We start from the raw sequence: 20,326 nt of genomic DNA, 5'->3' as shown, positions 1-20,326 counted from the left end.
TGCAAGAGATGTGAGCAACTGTCTGTGACATCGACTTGCTTTTATCAGAAATGGACACAAAATGGAGAAGGAAAATGGACAGATGGGGGATGGAGCTGGCTGAGATTGAGCCCTCCCGACAAGAAACACCCCAAAGGCGAGCTGGCTGCCAGCACCGTCCCTCTGTCCCTCTGCTCTGAGAGACCCTTCCTCACAGCCTGCTCTGATTAAAAAAAATTCAGAAAAAATAATTAAAAAAAAAAGAGAAAAAACGTAAGAAAAAACCACAGATGATATAAAAACTCTCCAGTACTGGAGAATCATCTGACCACAGGCTGCTTAGGGAGACATTTCCCGTACAGACCCGTCACTGTTTGTTACAGCAGCTTTTATTCCATGCTTTGAAACACCATTTCCCAGCCGGGATATGACCAGGTACGGGACCAGGAGGAGAAGGGTCGGATCCAGGCAGCGGTTGCTGGGTCCGGAGGCCGCTGCACGAGGAGCTGAGCGCTCTGCGGGGAGCAGGGCCGGGGTCAGCAGAGCAAGCAAGGGACATCGTAAGTGTTTGTCCCTTGACCGAGCCGAGCGGCCGAACACGCGCCCTCCCGGGCAGGCTCCTCGTTCCTTCTCTGCCCGGGAATACACCGGGCTGGGCTGGGCGAGACGGGCACGGATGCTGCCTGTGCAGTCACCGCCAGCTAGCCTATAGCTATAGGTAACGCTCAGGTCTCTGCAACTTGTGCTTTCATTGCAAGTTGACCCCCATTTTGTTTAAAATCAGAAAGAAAAGGAAAAAGAAAAAACCACAACCCATAAATAACTTTATGCTGGAAGAAAACAGCCAATCTAGGACTGGGGAGCATGATAATGACATTTTGAAAAACAGCACTTAGACTCTACAACTGTAGCAGGAGAGAAGGGCTTTTTATTTGCAAGGTGACCTTAAAAAGCTTGGCATGTATGAACTATGCACTTTCCTTTCCCAGTCCATAGTCATTTCCTATGAAATACAAGAACATGTACATATATGAATATTTAACTTGACAGTGATGAAGCTTTATATATTAAGTCAATGAAAATGCTGTTAAGCTCATGGGAACAATACTACTTGCATAGTGAGCTGGGAATTTGGCATCACAAGTAACCAATGGCTGTCACTTAATTTTCATGTCAACAGTAAAGACAAACTATGAGTTAAATTTAATTCCAACTTATTGGAAGTATCTTTGAGAACAAGTCGTGGTCAAATTGCAAATGAATTTTTAGTTTATAGATGATAATGGTGGGAAATGAAAATCATAGAAATTCATGTACATACTGTCTCCCAAGTTACAGATCAGAAGTCGTCTATTTTAGGAACAGTGAGGTTAAATCAAGAAGCCTTTCTTTAGTTTTCATGTGTTCTTCAGGCGAATTTTCTTATTGCAACCCGTGTTAATCTAAAATTATGATATTCCCAGCCCTGTATATGCTCTGTCTTGTTTTATGTCTCTATAATTTAGGCAGCCATTTTGTGTTCAGGAAAAAAATTCAATAAAGCGGGGACATCCACTGCGGGCTTTCTCCTGGAGACTTTGCTTTTGGATTTTACTCTGCAATGGTTATCTTACTGCAAAGTATCTGTCATTCTGGCTACAGCTGTCTTTGTCTTGAACACCACATTGTGCATGAATTCAGCCTCAAGATCCAGAGCACAAACCGAACAGCAGCTTCTGTGAGAACTGGTTCTATATCCAGCGTTTTACCCTAAATGCTGACGGCAAGCTCTAAACATGGGCAAGTAAGGAGAAGGTGTAACCCAAGGCAGGGATGTTTGCTACGCTATGGTGGGGCTGCTTTCTCAGGGCATTTCCAGGGTGCGTGCTGCAGACCGCAGCCCTTCCTCCCCTCCAAAACCCCCTCGCCCTGCACCGCGTACTGACACCGATGCTGTTTCCTTCCCTACCCTCCCGAAATTCCCAGAGCTATTAACTAGGTCACGGGAGCTGGTCCCAATCCAGCAGTTTATCTAATTGCCTTTTTATAGTATATTGTGCAACTCTTTATTATCCTGTCAGAGTTCCCCTGCGCGGTGCCGGAGGGGGGACGGGGAGGCAGAGCTGCGATAAAGCTCGCTGCTGCACAGCCACTCGTGGTCCAGAGCGGAGGATGAGCTTGTGCATCTCTGATGCTGCGGGGATGGTAACGGCCTGGGCAATAAACCCAGGAGGTGCTTTTAGCGACGGCTGGGGGCAAGGTGGACCGCTTCTGACTCCTGCGATCACATCTCTAGGTACACACGTACATGTCCGGGAGGGGTGGCTGCTTCTCCAGGAGCGAGTGTCTGGGCTGACCTGCATTAGGTCTGCTCTGGGCAGGCTGGTCCTTGGGCAGATGTGGTCGGGGAAGCTTCTCGGCTGATTAGGGAAAAGGTTTCCCCCCGGCCTTCTTGTGTCTGCAGCTGGCAGCTCTGCTGACGATGCCCAGCAGCAGGTTTTATGGGTATGGGGAAATATTGTGGCATAAGCAAGGAGGCTGAGCAGGAATCAGAATGCAGGAATACACGCCTGCATTCGGACGCCCACGCTTTTCGTGAGTATTACAGAGGAGGATGAAGCTGAGCATGCAGGAATTGCAAGTCCTCTTTTTTATACGGACACGATTTGCAGCACGGTGTCTTTGAGGCAGTTCACTTTCCACCAAAGCCCATGAGAATCAAATCCTTTAGGGTTTGGGAGCCTGACTGAGCAGTGAACTAGGACCAATGCTTGTCCTGCCCCCAAATAATTGCACCTTCATGCAACTGCCACCACACTGTGTTGCCCAGCAGTCTGGAGAGGGGCTGTCGGTGAAGGCTGTAGAAAGGCAGCCCACCCGGGGCTGGCCTTTCCTGCTTTCCTTAAAAGATTTTTGAGCATGAATAGCTCTTTTCCCTCAGTTTATTAATGAGAAGACCCAGCCACAACCCCCGCCCCGCCCCGAGCCTGCTCTGCGGAGATAAGGCAGAGTCGCTTCTCTGCTGGATCTGCCGGTGCCTGGGGAGGACGGGGGGTGTCTGGGCGAGCTGTTCCCCCAGGAGCAGGGCTGCACACCCCCAGCCCTGGGCTGCCCGGGGATGGCGAGACCCTCAGCCCGCCCCGGGGAGCGGCTGCAGAGAGCGCGGTCAGTGCCAGGCCCCCCCAGCGCCAGCCCCGGGCAGAGGGGAGGGCTGCGCTCGTTTGCAGGCTCGCTCTCGCCTTTGAGCTTCGGCTGAAACGATTTGCAGCTCAAACGCCCCCCTGAGAGCCGCTAACCTTTGGATAAGGTTTGGCACCGTTATCCTTCTTGGGTTAATTAGGAGTTAGGGGGAGCCCAGGAGTGACGCGGCTGCCTCCGTCCGTCCGTCCATCCGTCCGTCCGTCCGTCCGTCCATCCGCCCCTCCAGCCTCCCCCCTGCTCGCTCCACCCCAGCTCCCCGGCGGAGCGGCGCGCTGCGGGCGGCGATGGGGAGAGCAGCGGAGGTAAATGCCCCGACCCTCCTCTCATCTCTCCGGGCTTCGCTTTCCTCTCTTCCTCGGCCTCTTTCCTCTATTCCCCCCCCCCCCCGCCCCCCTCCTTTCTGTGTGCTTTGTGCCCGGTTTTAGCCGCCGGTAGAAGTTCAGGGTTTTTTTTTTCCAGCCGCTGCTGCAGAAAGTCTTTTCCTCCCTCCTCTGGACTCGGGGCAGGAGCGAGCCGCCGTCCCGGGGGCAGGGGGGTCCCGGGGAGGTGCTTCCAGCCGGGCACCGAGGCCGGGTGCTGCCGGCGGCGGCTCCGAGGTGCGCCCCAGCAGCGGCGGGGGAGGCGGGGGGTGCAGGGTCCGCTTCCCCGCGTTAGAACCGGGGGTGGGATCACCGAGCGGGCACAGAGGCACCCCCGGCACCCCCCACCCCCAGCTCCTGTCTCCCTCGGCCCCCTGGTGTCTCTGAACTCCTCAGCATCCCCCGCAGCCCCCCGGCATCCCCGCGCACCCCCTGCATCTCCTGCACCCCCCAGCTCGCCTCGCCGTCCGCCAAGGCTCGGCGGGCAGCGGTGCTTTGCCGGGGGTGTGGGGCGAGGGGTCCCTCGGGCGAGGAGGGGCACTGCCGCAGCCGGCAGCGGGAAGGAGACCCGCCGCCCCCCGGCATCCCCGCCCGGAGACACGGCCCGAGTCCGCAGGCGGGGACGGGGGTCCCACGGCCCCCGCAGGGCAGCCCTGCTCGGGGCACGCCTCTGCGCACCGGCCCGGCGAAGCTGGACTTGGTTTCAGTCTCCCTGGAGTTTGGGGTTTTTTTTGGTGATGGTGGTTTGGTTTGGTTTTGTGGGGCTTTTTAATTTGGCTTGGGGTTTTTTTTGTTTTATTGTTTTTTTCCTAAGAGGTGTCTCCCGAGCCCGGCACATCCCCAGCACGCTGGATGCTCAGCGGGCAGCCGGCAGCCCGTCTCCTCCACCCGTGGCAGGATGCCAGTGGCCGGGGCCCCCTTCCCCTCCCCGGCATCGAGGGGTGCTGGGGGGCTGCGGCTGTGCCCCGCCGGCTCCCAGCCGGGGCAGGGCCGAGGTTTGGGGGTGCCGGGACAGGGGAGGGGATGTGCCGGGGCGTTTTCAGGACATATTCACGCACCAGACAGCGGTTTGGGTGAATTTTCGTTCCTTCCTCCCTGATGCCCCCTGCAGCCTCCAGAAACAGGTCTCCTTCACCTCTGCTTTCACAATGAACTATTATTAGGCTAAATTAAAAAAAAAAAAAAAGAAGAAAAAAAGAAATCGTTGAATGAACATCCATTCCCCCCCCCCCCCCCGAGGTGTTCACCGTAGCGGCCGTTTTCCAGGACTGTAAAGAGGCGAAGCGGCGGCAGCGGTGACGGCCCGAGCCCCCCGCTTCCTCCTCCGGTGGATTTCCACTTTCCCCGGTTGAATCCCAGCCCGTCAGGCCCCCGCCGCGGCCCCGGGTGCGGGCAGGACGCTGCTGAACCCGGGGCGAAAGCTGCCCCGCTTGGCTTTCTCGACCTATTTGTGCGCTGACATGTAATAATTCCTCCGCCAAGCCAAGGCTGCGCCTCGCCCAGCCGCCTTCCTTCCCTCCCAGAGGAGCGTTCCCATAATATTTTATGCGCACCCCTTTTACCTCCCCTTTTTGGGGGGCCGTCTGCCCTAGCAGCACCCGCCGCGCCGGGAGCCGGGAGCAGCGGCCAAGAGACCCCCTTAGGGGTAAAGCCCTCACCGGCGATATTCTTTTATTTTCTTTTTTTTTTGACGCATTTCAGCCTCTTTGCACCCAATTTCCTTTTGGATTCTGGCAGACAAAAAGAAGGGGCGTTAAAGGGTTTTTTCCGAGGAGCCGGGGGGTTTTCGCTCCCCACCTCTGCTCGGTGCCGCATCCCACCTGCAGCCGCAACAACGATATTAGGAAATAATTTAGCGCTGGCTTTTCCGCCCATCTGGAGTAAAAACATGTTATTTTTTTGCCTTCCAAAGCAGCAAACGAAACCCAGATTCCCACCCCCCCTTCCGAGGAACATCTATTTTTTCATAGAACAACGATTCTCCCCGCAGCAGAGGGGACGTGCTCCGGCACACACCGCCCCAAAATGCCAGCGCTCCCCCTGCCACCCTGGACTTGTCTTTGCCACAGCACAGGACAGGGATTTCGCGTTGCCGTTGTTTGCTGCGTTGGCTGCTCACCTCGGAAATATTTTAAATAAAGAAAAAAATCGTCAGGCTTTTAAATTACAAATAAGCATAAGCGTTTGGAAGCCAAACGAAAACATCGGTATTTTTGGTAAAGAAAGGCGAATCTCTACATTAGATGGTGGGGACCAAGAGGAGAAATCTGCGGCCGAGCACCCCCGGGTGCCGGTACCCCGCCGCCGCCGGGCGATGCCGGTGCGGTTCCGCGGGGCGGAGGCGCTGCCGCCCGGCTGCGAGCCCCGGGCGGGGGCCGGCACCCGTTCCCCTCCGGTTTCGGAGCACCCAGACGGCACCAGCGGTTGCAGGCAGCCAAGCCCTTGCTCCCAGTGCGCGGGCTCCCGCACCCAGCCGTGCTCCGCTGCCCAAGCTGCGGCCGCTGCTGTTCCCAGCCTCCGAAGGGGCCGCAGGTCTTTGGGGGGAGGCAAATGAGAAGGGAGGGGGTGCGAGGAGGAAAATTCCGTTAAGAACCTGTCGAGAGCCGTTTGTCCGCCCCTTCAACGGGGCTCTTTTTTTTCGCCGTGGGGAAGGGGCTGGCGGCCGGGGGCCCGCGGCGCGGGTGTGGGGCAGGGTGTGGGGCAGGGTGTGGGGCAGGGCGGGCAGCGCAGGGGCTGCGGATACGGGGGGGGGTCCGCGCTGCGGCGCTGCCGGCGGGGCCCGGCGGGCGTGGGTGGGGCGGGGGGGGAAGGCTGGGCTTGGCCGGGGAGGCTGGTACCTCCCCCAGAAATGCAGCAATTCTCTCCCCTCTCCCTCTTCTCTCCGCGAGGTGGGCGCACTGCGATGGAGACGCGGCGCGCTCTGCCAGGGGCTTGCGCTGCCCGTCTGGTGACAGCCGCCGGCTGCTGACAGCCCCCCATCCCCGCCCGACTCGCCCCCCGATCCCGCCGCGGGGGCCGGCGGAGCTGCGCGGAGCGGCGCGGAGCAGCGCGGAGCGGGCGGCGGGGCGTGCGGGCCCGCACCTCCCCGCAGCGGTGTCATGCCCCTGGGCACCCCGGCGCGGAGCCGCTCGCACTGCGCCGGGACGCGGAGGTAGCGGCTCGGAGCAGCCCCCGCAGCGGCCGCCCCTCGCCGGGCGCTGAGGTCCCGTCCGCCGCCCCGCCGCTCCCCCGCCCCGTCGGGTCTCCCCGTCCCCGAGGGTCCCCGCGCCGCGGAGCCGGCCGGCCGGCCAGCCACCATGGCCACCCTCCTCCGCAGCAAGCTTTCCAACGTGGCCACCTCGGTGTCCAACAAGTCCCAGGCGAAGATGAGCGGCATGTTCGCGAGGATGGGCTTCCAGGCGGCCACCGACGAGGAGGCGGTGGGGTTCGCCCACTGCGACGACCTGGACATGGAGCACCGGCAAGGGCTGCAGATGGACATCCTCAAGTCCGACGGCGGCGAGGAGGGCGCCGAGCCGCCCCTGGAAGGGGACATCCACTACCAGCGGGACGGCACCGGGCCCCTGCCGCCCTCCGCCTCCAAGGAGGCGGGCGTCTGCTCGGAGCTCTCCGGGCAGGGCAAGCCCAAGATCACGGCCTGGGAGGCGGGCTGGAACGTCACCAACGCCATCCAGGTACGGCCGCCGCCGCCGGGCACCGGGGAGCGCTCCCCGCTCCGCTCCCGGCCCCGCTCCGCGCTCCGCTCCCGGCCCTGCTCCCCGCTCCCCGCTCCGCTCCCGGCCCTGCTCCCCGCTCCGCTCCCGGCCCCGCTCCGCGCTCCGCTCCCGGCCCCGAGCCTGGCTCGCCGGCAGCCCCGCGGTGATCGCAAATCCGCTTCGGGGAAAGGGGAAAAAACGGGAAAAAAAAGGGCGGGGGGAGATAGAGAAAAAATAGGGAGAAAAAAAGAGAAAAAAAGAAAGAAAAAAAAGACTAAAAAAGGAAAGGAAAAAGCCCCAAACCCGGACCTCTGCTTTGCCCCCCGCCCCGGAACACGGCGCAGAGGCGGGGAGGGGCGCCGGGCCCCCAGCCCCGTCCCCTTGAGCCTCCCCGCGGGGCCGGGCTGGCGGGTGTCCCCGTCGGGCTGCCCAGCACGTGGGCCGGGGGGCGAGGGGGACCCCGGGGGGTGCCCGGTCTGGCCCCTCCGGGGGTCTCGGTGCACTGAGAGGGGCTGGGGACAGAGAGGGCAGAGACTGGGGCAAAGCCCAGGCGCCGAAACTGTGCTCGCTTGTTCTGGGTGCTCCGGGGTGCGATTATGCGGGTGTGCGTGAGTGCGGGTGTGATTGCGCGGGTGTGATTGGGGGGGTGGTAGGTCAGAGAGAAAGGGGAGGTGTGGAATCGTGCATGGCTGCGACTGCGTGGCGTGACTGTGTGACCGATTGCGTGGGTGTGATGGTGTACAAGCGAGACAGCGAGCGTGCATGTGACTGCGACTGTGCGACTGCGTGTGCCCGGGTACGGGCGCCTACCTGGTCCCCTCCGCGAGACGAGCAACACGGTTTCCATTTTGTCTCTTTCTAGGGGATGTTTGTTCTGGGCCTGCCCTATGCCATCCTTCACGGTGGATACTTAGGACTCTTTTTAATAATTTTCGCTGCAGTGGTTTGCTGCTACACTGGGAAAATCCTTATTGCCTGTCTTTATGAAGAGAATGAGGATGGGGAGATAGTCAGGGTGAGAGACTCCTACGTGGACATAGCGAACGCCTGCTGCGCGCCCCGCTTTCCCACCCTCGGGGGCAGAATTGTGAACGTGGCTCAGATCATTGAACTGGTCATGACCTGCATCCTCTATGTGGTGGTCAGTGGGAACCTGATGTACAACAGCTTCCCCAACCTGCCTGTCTCCCAGAAGTCATGGTCCATCATTGCCACGGCAGTGCTCCTGCCTTGTGCATTCTTGAAGAACCTCAAGGCAGTCTCCAAGTTCAGCTTGCTCTGCACATTAGCCCACTTTGTGATCAACATCTTGGTGATCGCCTACTGCCTCTCCAGGGCACGCGACTGGGCTTGGGACAAAGTCAAGTTTTACATTGATGTAAAGAAGTTTCCCATCTCCATTGGCATCATTGTATTCAGCTACACCTCTCAGATCTTTCTGCCTTCCTTGGAGGGGAACATGCAGAACCCCAAGGAGTTTCATTGCATGATGAACTGGACTCACATAGCAGCTTGCATCCTTAAGGGACTCTTTGCCTTGGTCGCCTATCTGACCTGGGCTGATGAGACCAAGGAAGTCATTACAGACAACTTGCCATCCACCATTAGGGCAGTAGTCAACATTTTCTTGGTGGCCAAAGCCTTGCTGTCGTACCCCTTGCCGTTCTTTGCGGCTGTGGAAGTCCTGGAGCGGTCCCTTTTCCAAGATGGAAACAGGGCATTCTTCCCCAATTGCTATGGGGGTGACGGGCGGCTCAAGTCCTGGGGACTCACCCTCAGATGTGCCCTGGTAGTTTTCACCCTGCTCATGGCTATCTATGTGCCGCATTTTGCCCTCTTGATGGGTCTTACTGGGAGCCTCACAGGCGCAGGGCTCTGTTTCCTGCTCCCCAGTCTTTTCCACCTCAAACTCTTGTGGAGGAAGCTCTTGTGGCACCATGTCTTCTTTGATGTCGCCATTTTCGTTATAGGTGGTATCTGCAGCGTCTCTGGGTTCATCCACTCTTTAGAAGGCCTCATAGAGGCCTTCAGAACCAATGCTGAAGACTAAGGAGGGGCCAGAGTCGGTTGCAGTAAGAGAATCGCATCGAACATCTGCATAGCCAAATAATTCTGCATCCCTTTAATGGAAAGAGTCATTATTTTCGTTACGTGCATCCAACAAATTCTATGTCATAGAATCTGCAAATTAAAGGAAATAATAAGAGATGAAAGTGTTCGCCCTGCTGTCTTTTAAAATAAGCTAAGATTTAAATATATTTTTTTGTTATTTAGAATTTTTTGAAGGAAATTATCTGGTGCCCCATCCCTATCTCCTCACTCGTTGCCTGAAGCTTGGCCCCCCACGAATGAGCTGCTGGGAAACAGTCGCAGTTTTCAGTACTCCTTACAGATATGCAATTCAGTGTTTCAGGACCTGAAACACAGGTGCCGATGCGATGGGACTGGGTTCCTGCGCTCACAGACGGAAGCGAACCAGCCGCGGGTGCTGGGAGCAGGGACCTTTGTTCTGTGCTGTGTGAGACGGATGTAGATGAGACCTAGATTGTACGACCAGCCCAACAAGTCCAAGCAGCGGCTGATGACCAGCGATGCCAGTTGCCTGCAATGTTTACACCGTAGTCACATAGATGTCAGGACTGCTTAATTCTTCCATCCGAATTCACACTGAGGAACAGCGCTTCCCATCGATTACAATATTTTGCCTCTGGTTGAAATTGCAGACATGGAGTCCACTTCTCGGTGACTTTTGTTTTGTTTTGTTTTAACAATTGTTATTTCTAAATTATGAAAAGTTAAAAAAAAAATTATTGTTGGATTTGACGTCGTTCAGGATACAGGAACAAAACTACGACACAATTCATTCTGTGCAATCTACCAGATCCGTGGAGCTGTTTCCAATGTACGTGTGGTGTCATTGTGGTAAATAAGATGAAAAATGTATATCAGGAAAAAAAAAAAATCTATCTTTAACCTATAATGTGGTACATAAATATATCGAACAATAAAGAGAAAACATAGTCGATGCGGCTGGCCTGCTTCGTGGGGGGCTCGGAGGAGCTGGGCAGGGGCAGAGGGAGGTTCATCCTTGCAGCGGGGGTACCGCACATCCTCGGTGGTAACGGAGGGGCAGCGCTGGGTGGTCATTAAGCTATTTGCAAGAGGTAGGACAATTATATTATGGGAAGGGGTCGTTCTACAGTTGGGGGGGGGGTGCTTTCACACACACACCCCCCCCAGCTTTGCGTTACCCCATAGTGCTCAGCCCCCGGGGATGGATGGAGTTTGCAGATGTACCCTGAGATTTTTGTTCTTGTGAAGGAGGGGAAGAAAGCCCTTACAAAGACACAAATGCAGCGGAGTGTGTGTGGGGGAAATAAACGAAATAATGGGCTGGAGGTACCCCCTGGCTTGCACTAAACTCACTCTACCCTGCCCACGGGTGCGGAGCGTGGGGCTGATCCCCGCCGCGGGGGCGGCCGCCCCCGCGGCGGGGATCAGCCCCACCTTCCGCACCCGTGACCGAAAACACCTCGATTTACACCGATTTAAAAGCCACAACAACTAATTCGTTGTCTGCCCGTTGCCGCTGCACAGCGGGGATGGGGACTGGGGGGGGGGGGGACACGACACACACCCACCGGCAGCGCTCCCGCAGCCCGGGCACAGCAGAGGTCCCCGTGGGGCTCCTCTTATTGCCCCCAAATCGTGTCGAGCCCTGGTAGGGGCTGGGAATCCCCCCCCCCGCCCGGCCCGAGCTGGCGGAGCTGGCCCCGACGGCAGCGGGCAGCTCCGCAATGCGGTACCGGCGGGGGGGGTTAGCACAAGCGGGGAAAGGGGCTGCGGGCAGCAGGGGTGGGGATGCTCCTTCCCGGAGAAAACAGTATTTCGGGTGGTTTCCCGGGCAGGCTCTGAAAGGAAAGCGCAGGGGAGCTGTGGGGTTTATTCCGCGTGGGGACAGGGACGTGTGGTGCCGTGGGTGGGTGTAGGAGGCATCGTGGTGGAGTGCCTGTCCTCCGGATTAGCCGCGTTTTCCTCCTTGCCGGCCCCCTTTCCTGAGGGTATCCTGCTGTGCCCCATCCCCATTCTCAACCTCATCCCCACCCTCATCCTCATCCTCATCCTCATCCTCATCCTCATAATCTTCATCCTCATCCCCACCTTCATCCTCATCCTCATAATCTTCATCCTCATCTTCACCTTCATCCTCATTCCCATCTTCATCCCTATTCTCATCATCTTCATCCTCATCATCATCCCCATCCCCATCCTCACTCTATTCTCACCCCATCCCCATCCCCATCCTCATCATCATCCTCATCTTCATCCCCATCTTCATCCCTATTCTCATCATCCCCATCCCCATCCCCATCCCCGTCCTCACCCCATCCTCACCCCACCCTCACCCATCCCCATCCCCATCCCCATCCCCATCCCCATCCCCTCCCGGTGCCGGTGACCCGTGACTACCCGCCCCCGGCCCTGCCCGCGGGCTGTCCCTGCTCGCAGCCCGGGGCCTCGGCGGCGGCGCAGCGCCCTCGCCCGACGGCGCGGCCCGGAGCCAGCGCGGCTCCCCGCCCGGGATGCGGGGAGACAGCCCGGCCGGCGGGGCTGGGCCAGGAGCTCCTCCTTCGGGGCAGCCTGCCGCGAGCGCCCTGTCCCAGCTCTGTTTTCTCCCTAGGGTGCTGAGAAGGGACCAGCATGGGAGGAGACCCGGCCCATCTTCTCCCTGCCCTGCGCGGGGCTGAGATCACCCCGCGGATCCCGGGAGTCGGTGGAGAGCCGAGGAGCCCTGGAAGGTTAACGCACTCTTCTGCACAGCTGGGGCTCGCATCTGCTTTGCCCGCGGTGGTTTTAGGGTCCTTTTCTCCCCGTGTTCCCCGTCCGGATGGCAGGCAGCGAACGGAGGCAGCCCGGGCGGCTGCCACGCCGCAGCGGCAGCGCACTTGCTCGCCCCTCCTCGCGGGCGCTGCCTGTGCGTGGGTGCGGGACGCTCACAGCCTAACCTGTCCCGTGTCTGCCGGGTTTTCAGGGGCCAAAGGTTCTCTGGTTCAGGGCACGTGATGATGGAAACCGTTTTATGAAGCTTTAATGTTGCGGAGGTTTTAAACCTAATTCAGCATTTTTTTTCCCCCCTTGTGAACAGAAATGACTCTTGCTTTGAGTGTATTTGGGGTTGTAAGATGATTTGTGCCTTTTTTGCGACAGCAGGAGGAAGTCAGGGCAGCCGAGGGCTCCTTGCTCCCATCCCTCAGGGTGCAGAGCAGGGGAGCAGGAGCAGAGCGTGCCCTCAGCCCTGCAAGGGCACCTCAAATCCCCGCATCCTGCCTAGGCAAGCCCCCCCAAGCCCCTGCTTCCCGGGGAGCGGAGGTACCACCGGGCTGGAGGGACTCTGCGAGGCATCTCTGCCTCCCCTGTGATGCCTGGGATGCCAGCGCATCTCAGCGTCTGGCTCGCTGTAGTTTTCAGCTGTGGTAAAGCCAGCGATTATCCAGAAAGCCCCAACGGGCTTTGTCTCGCTGTCAGTTCTGCTCAAGCGCTTTCCTCCGTGTTTCTGCTGGGTGCCGACGCGCGCTCGCGGCTGACGTGCGACGAGCTCGCGAAACAAGCCCGCTCAGCAAGCTGGAGCGATAAGCCAAGGCTTTGTCCTCTAAACTTGTCGGTGGCTGGAACGAGTGCGGCTGTCGGTGCAGCCCTTGTGACTTGGGCTTGAAATACAGGCAGCCCCCTCCAGCCTGCCGCAGCAGACATTTTGATGCTGTGCTGATGCTAGTGAGAGCATATGTGAAGCTGGTGTTGTGGGAGATGTGCAGCCCACATCAGCTGGGGATGCAGCAGAGTGAGCAAAATAAAACCCAAAATAGCAGCAGGTTTAACTTGGACAAAGCAGAAATCTTCTGAAAAGCCAGCACGATGGCAAAGTCTGATCTCTGTTCCAAATGGCTTTTGTCTGCAGCTTCGTAGCTTCTGGTCATGTGCTGCAATCCTCTAAACCTTCTCATTCTGAAAATGAGACAGACAAAGGCCCTCTCTGCACTAGCAGGGAACAGGTTTATTTCTCTCTCTGTGTCTTTATGGTTCCTCAAGTACAATTGGGACCTCTATTTGGGTTCATTCCCCGAGACATGAGCGTAATATCAAATCTCTGTTACCCTCATGCACCTGCACGGCCATGCCACCCAACAGGACCATCGGTGGGAGCTGGAGCGAGGCGAGGGCTGAGCCCGCTCCTCTGTGCGCTGCTGATGCTGGAGCTCATAGAGGGGCAGGCATGGCACTGCCTTCTCCCCACGCACACGGAGCCGGAGACCCTGGCTGCAGTGGCTGTTGGCTGTCTTGGCCTCATGAACCTTGGATGCTCCAAATCACGTATTCCAGACTGTTTCAGAAAACGCTTATTTTGATGGCAGCATCAATGTTCTCCATCATTTGTTTTTATACATCTTTGTACCCGTCTGTGTATTCAAATCCTGCCTCAGCTCACCCTTTTGCTTTTGTAATGGCCTCCCCATCCAGTGACCCTTTTTCTTTCTCCTCTGCTTTGGGATTCACAGGCCCAGCTGAGATGGGCACGTGCCGACGGCGAGAGGTCTGCAGTTTGACAAACGCTCGAGGAATTGTGCTGCCATTCATGTTTTCTCAGAGCTGTGGGACCTATCGACCAACTACATCGTGGTCCGCTCCCACGAGAGGGGCAGGTGCAGAAGGGCTTTGGAGGGTGAAAGAAACCTTCCTGGGTAATCAGAAAATGCCTCCTGCATATGAAGTTTGTATTTTGGGTGAGGAGCTGGGGTTCCACCAGTGACCAGCAGTGACTCCACCAGCACGCTCAAACATCAAACCGTTATTTGGGCACACATCCACGCAGGGATGTGGTGACCACTGGTGCTGGGCACCTGCAGAAGGGAGGGGAGAGGAACAGGGAGCAAATGAGGGAGGGCATGAATGGAGGCAGGAGATGTTGGCTCCAAGAGGAATCGCTGGGCTCAGCTCTGATGTGCCCATGGGGCTCGGTCCTCGTCGGCTGCTCAGGTGCTCGTTCCTGTGTACGTGTGGCCCAGGATGGGGAGCGTGGAGCCAGAGGAGGGTCACGCAGGAGGCAGAGGTGGGGCTGCAGGACTGCCACACCCGCAAAGTTCAAGCACGTAAAAGTCCCTGGATGTCCCACCCCGGACGCAGTGCTGCCAGGGGACGAGGCTCCACCTCACCCAGCTCATTCCTTGCTGGCAAGCTCTGTGGATTGCTGGTGGGTCAGCGATGGGATGTGGCCACACGCAGGAGGTCTTGCTGGTGTTTGGGAGGTGACCCATGCCTCATTACCTCTGCTAGGACTTGGCATGTGACCCGGCACGGCCTCGGGTGAACAGAGAACTTTGTTCTGACCCTTTGCACTTCCCTGCCGGCGAGCTGCCCTCTAATCCCCCCCTAAGGAGGGATTTTCCTCTCCCAACCCAGCTCCCGGTGCCTCGGTCCCCTCAGAGGGCAGTGGCAGGGTAATCATTTACTTCCTGCCACAGGCCACTCCTTCGGACTTTTCCTTCGACCTTCAGACCGAATCGCCAAAATAAGAACGACGGGAGGGAGAGCTGTATATGCTGCTTTCTGCAGCTGGAGCGTGGCAGCGCCCGCCGGCCCCGCTGCCGGAGCCCAGGAGCCCGGCCCCCCGCGCCTCACTCTCTGCAGGTAACGCCGATTTACTTTCTCTGGGATGATCGCGACTTTCCCTTTTCTTAATGAGGTCCTGAACCCATCTGGGAGAGGCAGAGGTTTTTGTGAAGGGCTCGTCCCTTGCTGCCGGGGACCCGGCTGGCCTGTGCGAGAGCTGCTCCGTGGGGGTCTGGCTCAGGGACAGCAGCTGGAAGCAGAGCGGGTTTGAGTTCCAGCAGTGGGCTGTTTCCCAGCTGTGGAGGAAGCCAGAGAGGAGACGAGCAGCCTCCTTGCTCCCCCGGAAATATTGTACTAGGTGGAAAGGTTTCTTGCATTAACTGTGCCTCCCCCAGGAAACCTCCATCACAAGGAGCTTCCATCACCCTGCTTGTGTCCGCAGCCCCACATCAGCTCACCTCCCTGGGTGAGCTCCCGTGTGGAGCAGCCACAAGTGTTTCTGACCCTGGGTAATTTCAGGAGCTGGCAGACCAGCAGAGGTAGCTGGTGACCGACCGTGTGCGTCCCCACGTCCCTGGGCCACCTGCGCAGGGAAAGGAAGCTTGGGCTGCGCTGGGCTTTTGCAGCCAGCCCCAGAAGGGTGAGGTTTGCACCAGAAATTTCAGGTCGTGTTGGCTGTGGTCTCCCAGGCTGCGTCTCTGCGGCCAGGCTGGGCCCGGTGAAGCTCAGGGGTGCTGTGCCCGGCATCCCTCTAATGGGGCATCTTCGACCCCCTCGCCGGCAGGACAGGGAGGGCTGTTCCTGCTCGGTGCCAGAGCCGGGCTCAGCAGATTTCAGCGCAGAGCCGCTGCTCTTGCACAGGGGCTCACGGGTCCTGACAGTGCTTGGCCCAGTTTGGACTGGGCTGCCCAGTATAAATAGCTCTGCTGGAGACAATCTCCAGTTGTGCCAGCACCAGTTGCTTCCCAGGTTTTGCATGTGGATAAAAAGGGGTGAAAATGTGCATCCCGTGCAGTGGAGCTGGAGTCGGCAGCTCTCGGGGACAGGGATGGGCTGGGGATGGAGCAGGGCAGAGGGGAGGCATTCCCAGGATGCTTCGCCCACAAGCTTTCCTAATGAACCCAGCTCCGTGCCAGCAGCGAGGGGCCTGTTTTCGGGCAGTGCAGCTCTCCGAGCCGTCTCGGAGCTGCTAAGCCCTGCTCAATCCGGCCAGGGAACTGCCTCTCTGCCCTTGTCCCCGCCAGGCTGGTCACACTCAGGGCTTGAGCTGTGGGTGGTGGCCCTGAGTGTGCACCCTGCGGCAGACTGACTGCGCTGCAGGCGAAGAGAGGTGCTTATCCCCCCAAAAGCTGTTTTTTTTTTTTAAAGAAAGGCTCTAAAACATAGGTTGTAATGTGTCCTGAAGTCCTGCTGGGGAGGAGAGGAGAGGACAGCAAGCAGGAGAATTGCACCTTCCCCAAGGACAAGGCTGGCCAGCCAGGAGAGGAAGGGTCGCTTAGTCAGGCTGCTTCCAACTTTGTGTTATTTATTCACTGAGACTGTGCCTACACTTAAAAACCACTTGGGAGCAAGAAAGTCCCAGCCAACTAATTTAATGGCAATAAGAAGATCAGGCATTTATTCCTCTGAAGATGTAAAAGACTTTAAAAGAGATCTGTAATACTCTGCCATGCTCATATTTGTAGAAATGGAGGTAGAGAAAGTTGCAAGAGTTGCTCAAACCCACTTCAGCTGTCCTTCGGCATAAAAACCTGATCCTGAGTGGGCTCCTCTTGGCTCCTTTCACCAAAACATGGGAAACTTCCCAGCACCCATGTGGGACTCCTTGGCAAAATCAAGGGCAATGCCTGGGGCAGAGCCCTGGCTTTTTGAAGCTAAAATATATATATATATACAGAGAAAAAAAAAATTTAAAGAACCCCACTGGTCACCAATAGTCTAATATTTCTTGAATCCTCTTAAGATGAAGAAATAGGCTCTGACCTTTGAATGAATATCCTATCCCTATCCCTATCCCTATCCCTGTCCTATTCCTTACCCAACAGAGATACCTGAGTAGCCAAACATTTTAGGTCACCTTTCACTGCAGGTCAATGGAAGCTTGCTTTGTGCTCTCTAGAGAAATATTTGTTTTAATCTTATCTGGACCCCTCCCTGCAATTCCAATTGCTCAGGACTTTGTGGCTCCACTTCAGTGACACTTTTATTATGATGGTTATGGATATTGCTAGATAGGGAGATTAAGATAGTACACCTTTCCCTATAAAGTAGCATATATGCGTAGCATATAAAATATTAAAATAGAGAGAAGGGTACTTCTCTGCGTGTAGAGACAACGGGCTGGACCTGTTGTCCACTGGACGTGTCCTGCCCTAGAGAAGCTGCAAATGTGGCTTCCCCGGGCTGCACGGCACCGGCCAGGGCTGGCCCTCCCGGGAGGGACCAGGCCCAGCTGTGGAGGGGCCACGCAGCCCTCAGCCCCTTGGGGGGCTCGGGGAAGTGAAGGCAGCTTTCCGCCCTTGGGGGGAAAAGGAAAATGTTTCCAAGCACAGGCAATGTCCGGAGGCTCTGAGCTGTGCCGGTGCAGCTGAACAAATCACCTTTCTGTGGCCAGGGCTTGCTCCCACCACGGTCTGACTACGTCCAGCCCAGGCAGGAGATGTGCACAGAAGGGGTTAAATTGCCCGAGAGCTGCTCATCGCCTCTGCACCCAGGTCCAGCCAGAGGTTTTCCTGGCATAGATGTGCTCTCTGGAGGGCAGGGAAACAGCCCCGCAGGAAGACCAGCAATGCTGGCAAAACCCAACACTGACACCAGCAGGTCTCCAGCTTTACTAGAACTGTTTAATTTTGTTTAGGAGCCTGCAGGTGCTGGGTGGGGGAACGGGCCAAGGCCAGTGCCGCTGTAAGGGGTGCACGGCCCCGCCTGCAGCACCTGTAGGGATGCGTGCCTGCGTGCCTATATAATGTATGTGTCCTGCCAGCGCTCCCACATCCAGCAGCCCCTTCGGCGTGGCACTAACGTGTCCGTTACGTGTCGTGGGCAAGGGGCAGCACCGGGCAAGGGGCGAGAGCTGCTGCCGGCTGCTGCTGGACGTGGCTGTGGGCGCACAGGGGCAGGGCAAGGGGGGAAAGTCTCCCCTCTGGGTGCCTGGGTGGGCTGCACGCTGGAGGCTAAGCCTGCTCACATCTACCTGTCCCACTCGTGTCCTCCATCACAGGGACAACCGCTTGCCCAGGACACCTCTCCAGGGAGAGTTATGGGGGTCTCCAGGGCAAAGCCCTCTGTAGCTGCCCCAGGCATCTGGTGGCATCTGATGTTGAATCCCCAGGTGAGGACCTGCCCTGTGCTGGGGAGTCACTGGTGGTCCGTGTGGCCCCGTGCTTCCAGGGAATGTCTTCTCCTGTGCCAGGGAGCCGTCGGTCCCAGGGCAGTCACCCGAGGCACAGGGAGGACAAATCGAGTTTCAGCGCCTCAAAAGCATCAAACAACAAAATCCTTTCCTGAGAGCAGAAATCTGTGGATTTAACAGTTGTAGGGTAAATTTCTTCTGTTGTACAGAAGTCAAACAGCCAACCAGTACCACCCAGCTCTCTTCCAGTGCCCTCCATCTGCTAGCGCCAGAGCACTTTCCAGAGGGACACCAGAGCGGTGGCAGAGCCCGGAGGGACCGAGCGCCGGTGGGTGCTGCCCAGACGAGCTGGCCCTGCGTCCCCGGCTGGCGGGCAGCCAGCGCTGCACCCGAGGGCTTGTTTCTCCTCTTACTCTTGTGCCCTTCGACTCTGCAGCCGGAGGAACATCTGCGTGCTCTGCTTCCTGAGGACGCCCGGTGCCGGTTGCTGAGTTCCTGCCCAAGCCGTAAAGAGAGGGGACTATTTCGGCTGACTTTATGTACGTGGGCTGGATGGAGCTCTCCTCCACTGCCCTGGGGAAGACAAAAGGTAATGGTCCTGGCTGGTATGGTGTCACTAACCCCCTGGGCACGGTGAGGGCATGGAGGAGGCTTCCCCACGGAGGTCTCCACCGATACTGGGTTGCGGCGCAGCTGGCAGAGGGCAGAGCCCCATTGCTCGCCTTCCAGGTGGGCTCCAGCCTGGCTCGGGCCACAGCCCAGCCTCGCAGGCATGGACGGCTGGGGCTCACCCTCCCCAGCAAGGGCTGCACGGGGCCCGGCTGCTGTGGGACCCGCGGGGGCCCAGCAGGTGGCTGCGTGCAAGGGGAGCGGCAGCTTCGCATGGCGTGCCCGGCCCTGCGGTACAGCCAGCGCGTGCACAGCCCTCGAGCGCCAGCGACCCTGACCAGCGGAGCGGGCAGGATGGACAAAACCAACCCAGCCGTCGCTTTGTCCGTCCGTATCTGTTATCATTACTGGCCGCATTCCAGATTAGATATTTTGTGTATTCTAGCTGGTAAAAATTTTTCCTTCCAGGATCCTTCTGCTTTCTCTTCTTTGGATAGAAAATGGGTTTTTAATTAAAGGTGCCTTTCTGTGGAAAATACAATCGAGTAGGTTTTGTTGATAATACTGAGGTTTTTATTGAAAGAAACAAAAGCAGAAACTATTGATTTGAAAATGTAAGTTAGCTGCTGAAAGTATTCTAAAACTTGACCATTTCAATGCAAGTAGAGGCAAAACCGGAGAAAATAAAAACATAATAGAGGATATTTTTAAAAGCTGACAATGCTAATAGCTTGAGGATGTTGGCTGAATAAAAAATTCAGGCTTTGACCTGAGAGGGAACGAAATTTCAAGCCACGTGCTGCGTCCCCTCTCTCGTTACACATGGCAAGGAGCACATCGATGGTTCAGATGTTTTCTTCCTGGTAGCTGCAGTCTGGGGTTAGGGACCTGTCCCACGGTGACCAGCCCCTCCGCGCCCCTGGGCAGCTGGGCTGGCTCCTGCTGCAGCCACACATGGGAGATTTTATAGAAAATGACAGGGGAAGCAAGAAGAGAATGCTTTATTTTTAATGAAGAGAAAGAGAAGACACCAGCCCTCCTCTAATGCCTCCTTTTGCTCAGAGCTTAGTCTCTGTTCTCTCAAATCATCGCACGCCTCCGACACCAAGTCCTCCCCTCCACACGTGTTTACGGTTGCATTTAATACTGCTGCAAAGCGCCGGGCCGGCTGCCCTGGGCTGCAGTCTTGCCGGGTTGCTGGAGGATGCTGGAAGGAGCAGCTTCTTCTGGGCTTGACCCGAACCAAACAACAGTTTTGATCTTCCTCCAAACCACAGGACAGTGGACAAGTTTCCAGCTGACTACCATGTGTAAAAAATTGTTCTGAACTCCTTAGATGCCGGCCAGGATGGAATTGGCTCCTACCCACTACCTGCACCCCTCCCTCATCCAAAACTACCACCCCCACCAAAATTCTCACTCCTTGGGTATATCTAGCAGGTGTGTCTTGATTTTTTGCAGCTGATCAGCTTTTCCTGCTCTCTTTAAAGGGCTGCAGAGAGCCAGCAGCAGTGGTGTGATCACCCTGGGAAGGTGGGGGTGTCTGT

The 20,326-nt window shown here is 57.2% G+C and overlaps 2 protein-coding genes and 1 long non-coding RNA gene across 3 annotated transcripts in view; all 3 read left to right on the top strand.

Moving 5' to 3' along the window:
• Positions 1-10,212, top strand: part of SLC32A1 (solute carrier family 32 member 1) — a 37,841-nt gene extending 27,629 nt beyond the window's left edge. Inside the window, exons 2-3 of the mRNA XM_075517073.1 lie at positions 6,407-7,192; positions 8,076-10,212. Of these exons, the coding sequence (XP_075373188.1) occupies positions 6,815-7,192; positions 8,076-9,263 (1,566 nt within the window). The 5' untranslated portion in view covers positions 6,407-6,814 and the 3' untranslated portion in view covers positions 9,264-10,212. The remainder of the gene's footprint in view (positions 1-6,406; positions 7,193-8,075) is intronic.
• IFT52 (intraflagellar transport 52) overlaps positions 1-20,326 on the top strand; it is a 231,549-nt gene that overhangs the window by 185,220 nt on the left and 26,003 nt on the right. The window lies entirely within an intron of this gene.
• On the top strand, positions 2,998-5,661 carry LOC142417048 (uncharacterized). Its single transcript, XR_012777873.1, has 3 exons — positions 2,998-3,123; positions 3,299-3,461; positions 5,431-5,661. It is a non-coding gene; the product is annotated as an uncharacterized LOC142417048 (long non-coding RNA).

Source organism: Mycteria americana, chromosome 14 (assembly GCF_035582795.1).
Source record: "Mycteria americana isolate JAX WOST 10 ecotype Jacksonville Zoo and Gardens chromosome 14, USCA_MyAme_1.0, whole genome shotgun sequence".
Lineage (NCBI taxonomy): Eukaryota > Metazoa > Chordata > Aves > Ciconiiformes > Ciconiidae > Mycteria > Mycteria americana.
Note: the sequence above shows the minus strand (reverse complement) of the source record. Positions and strands in the feature narration are given on the sequence as shown.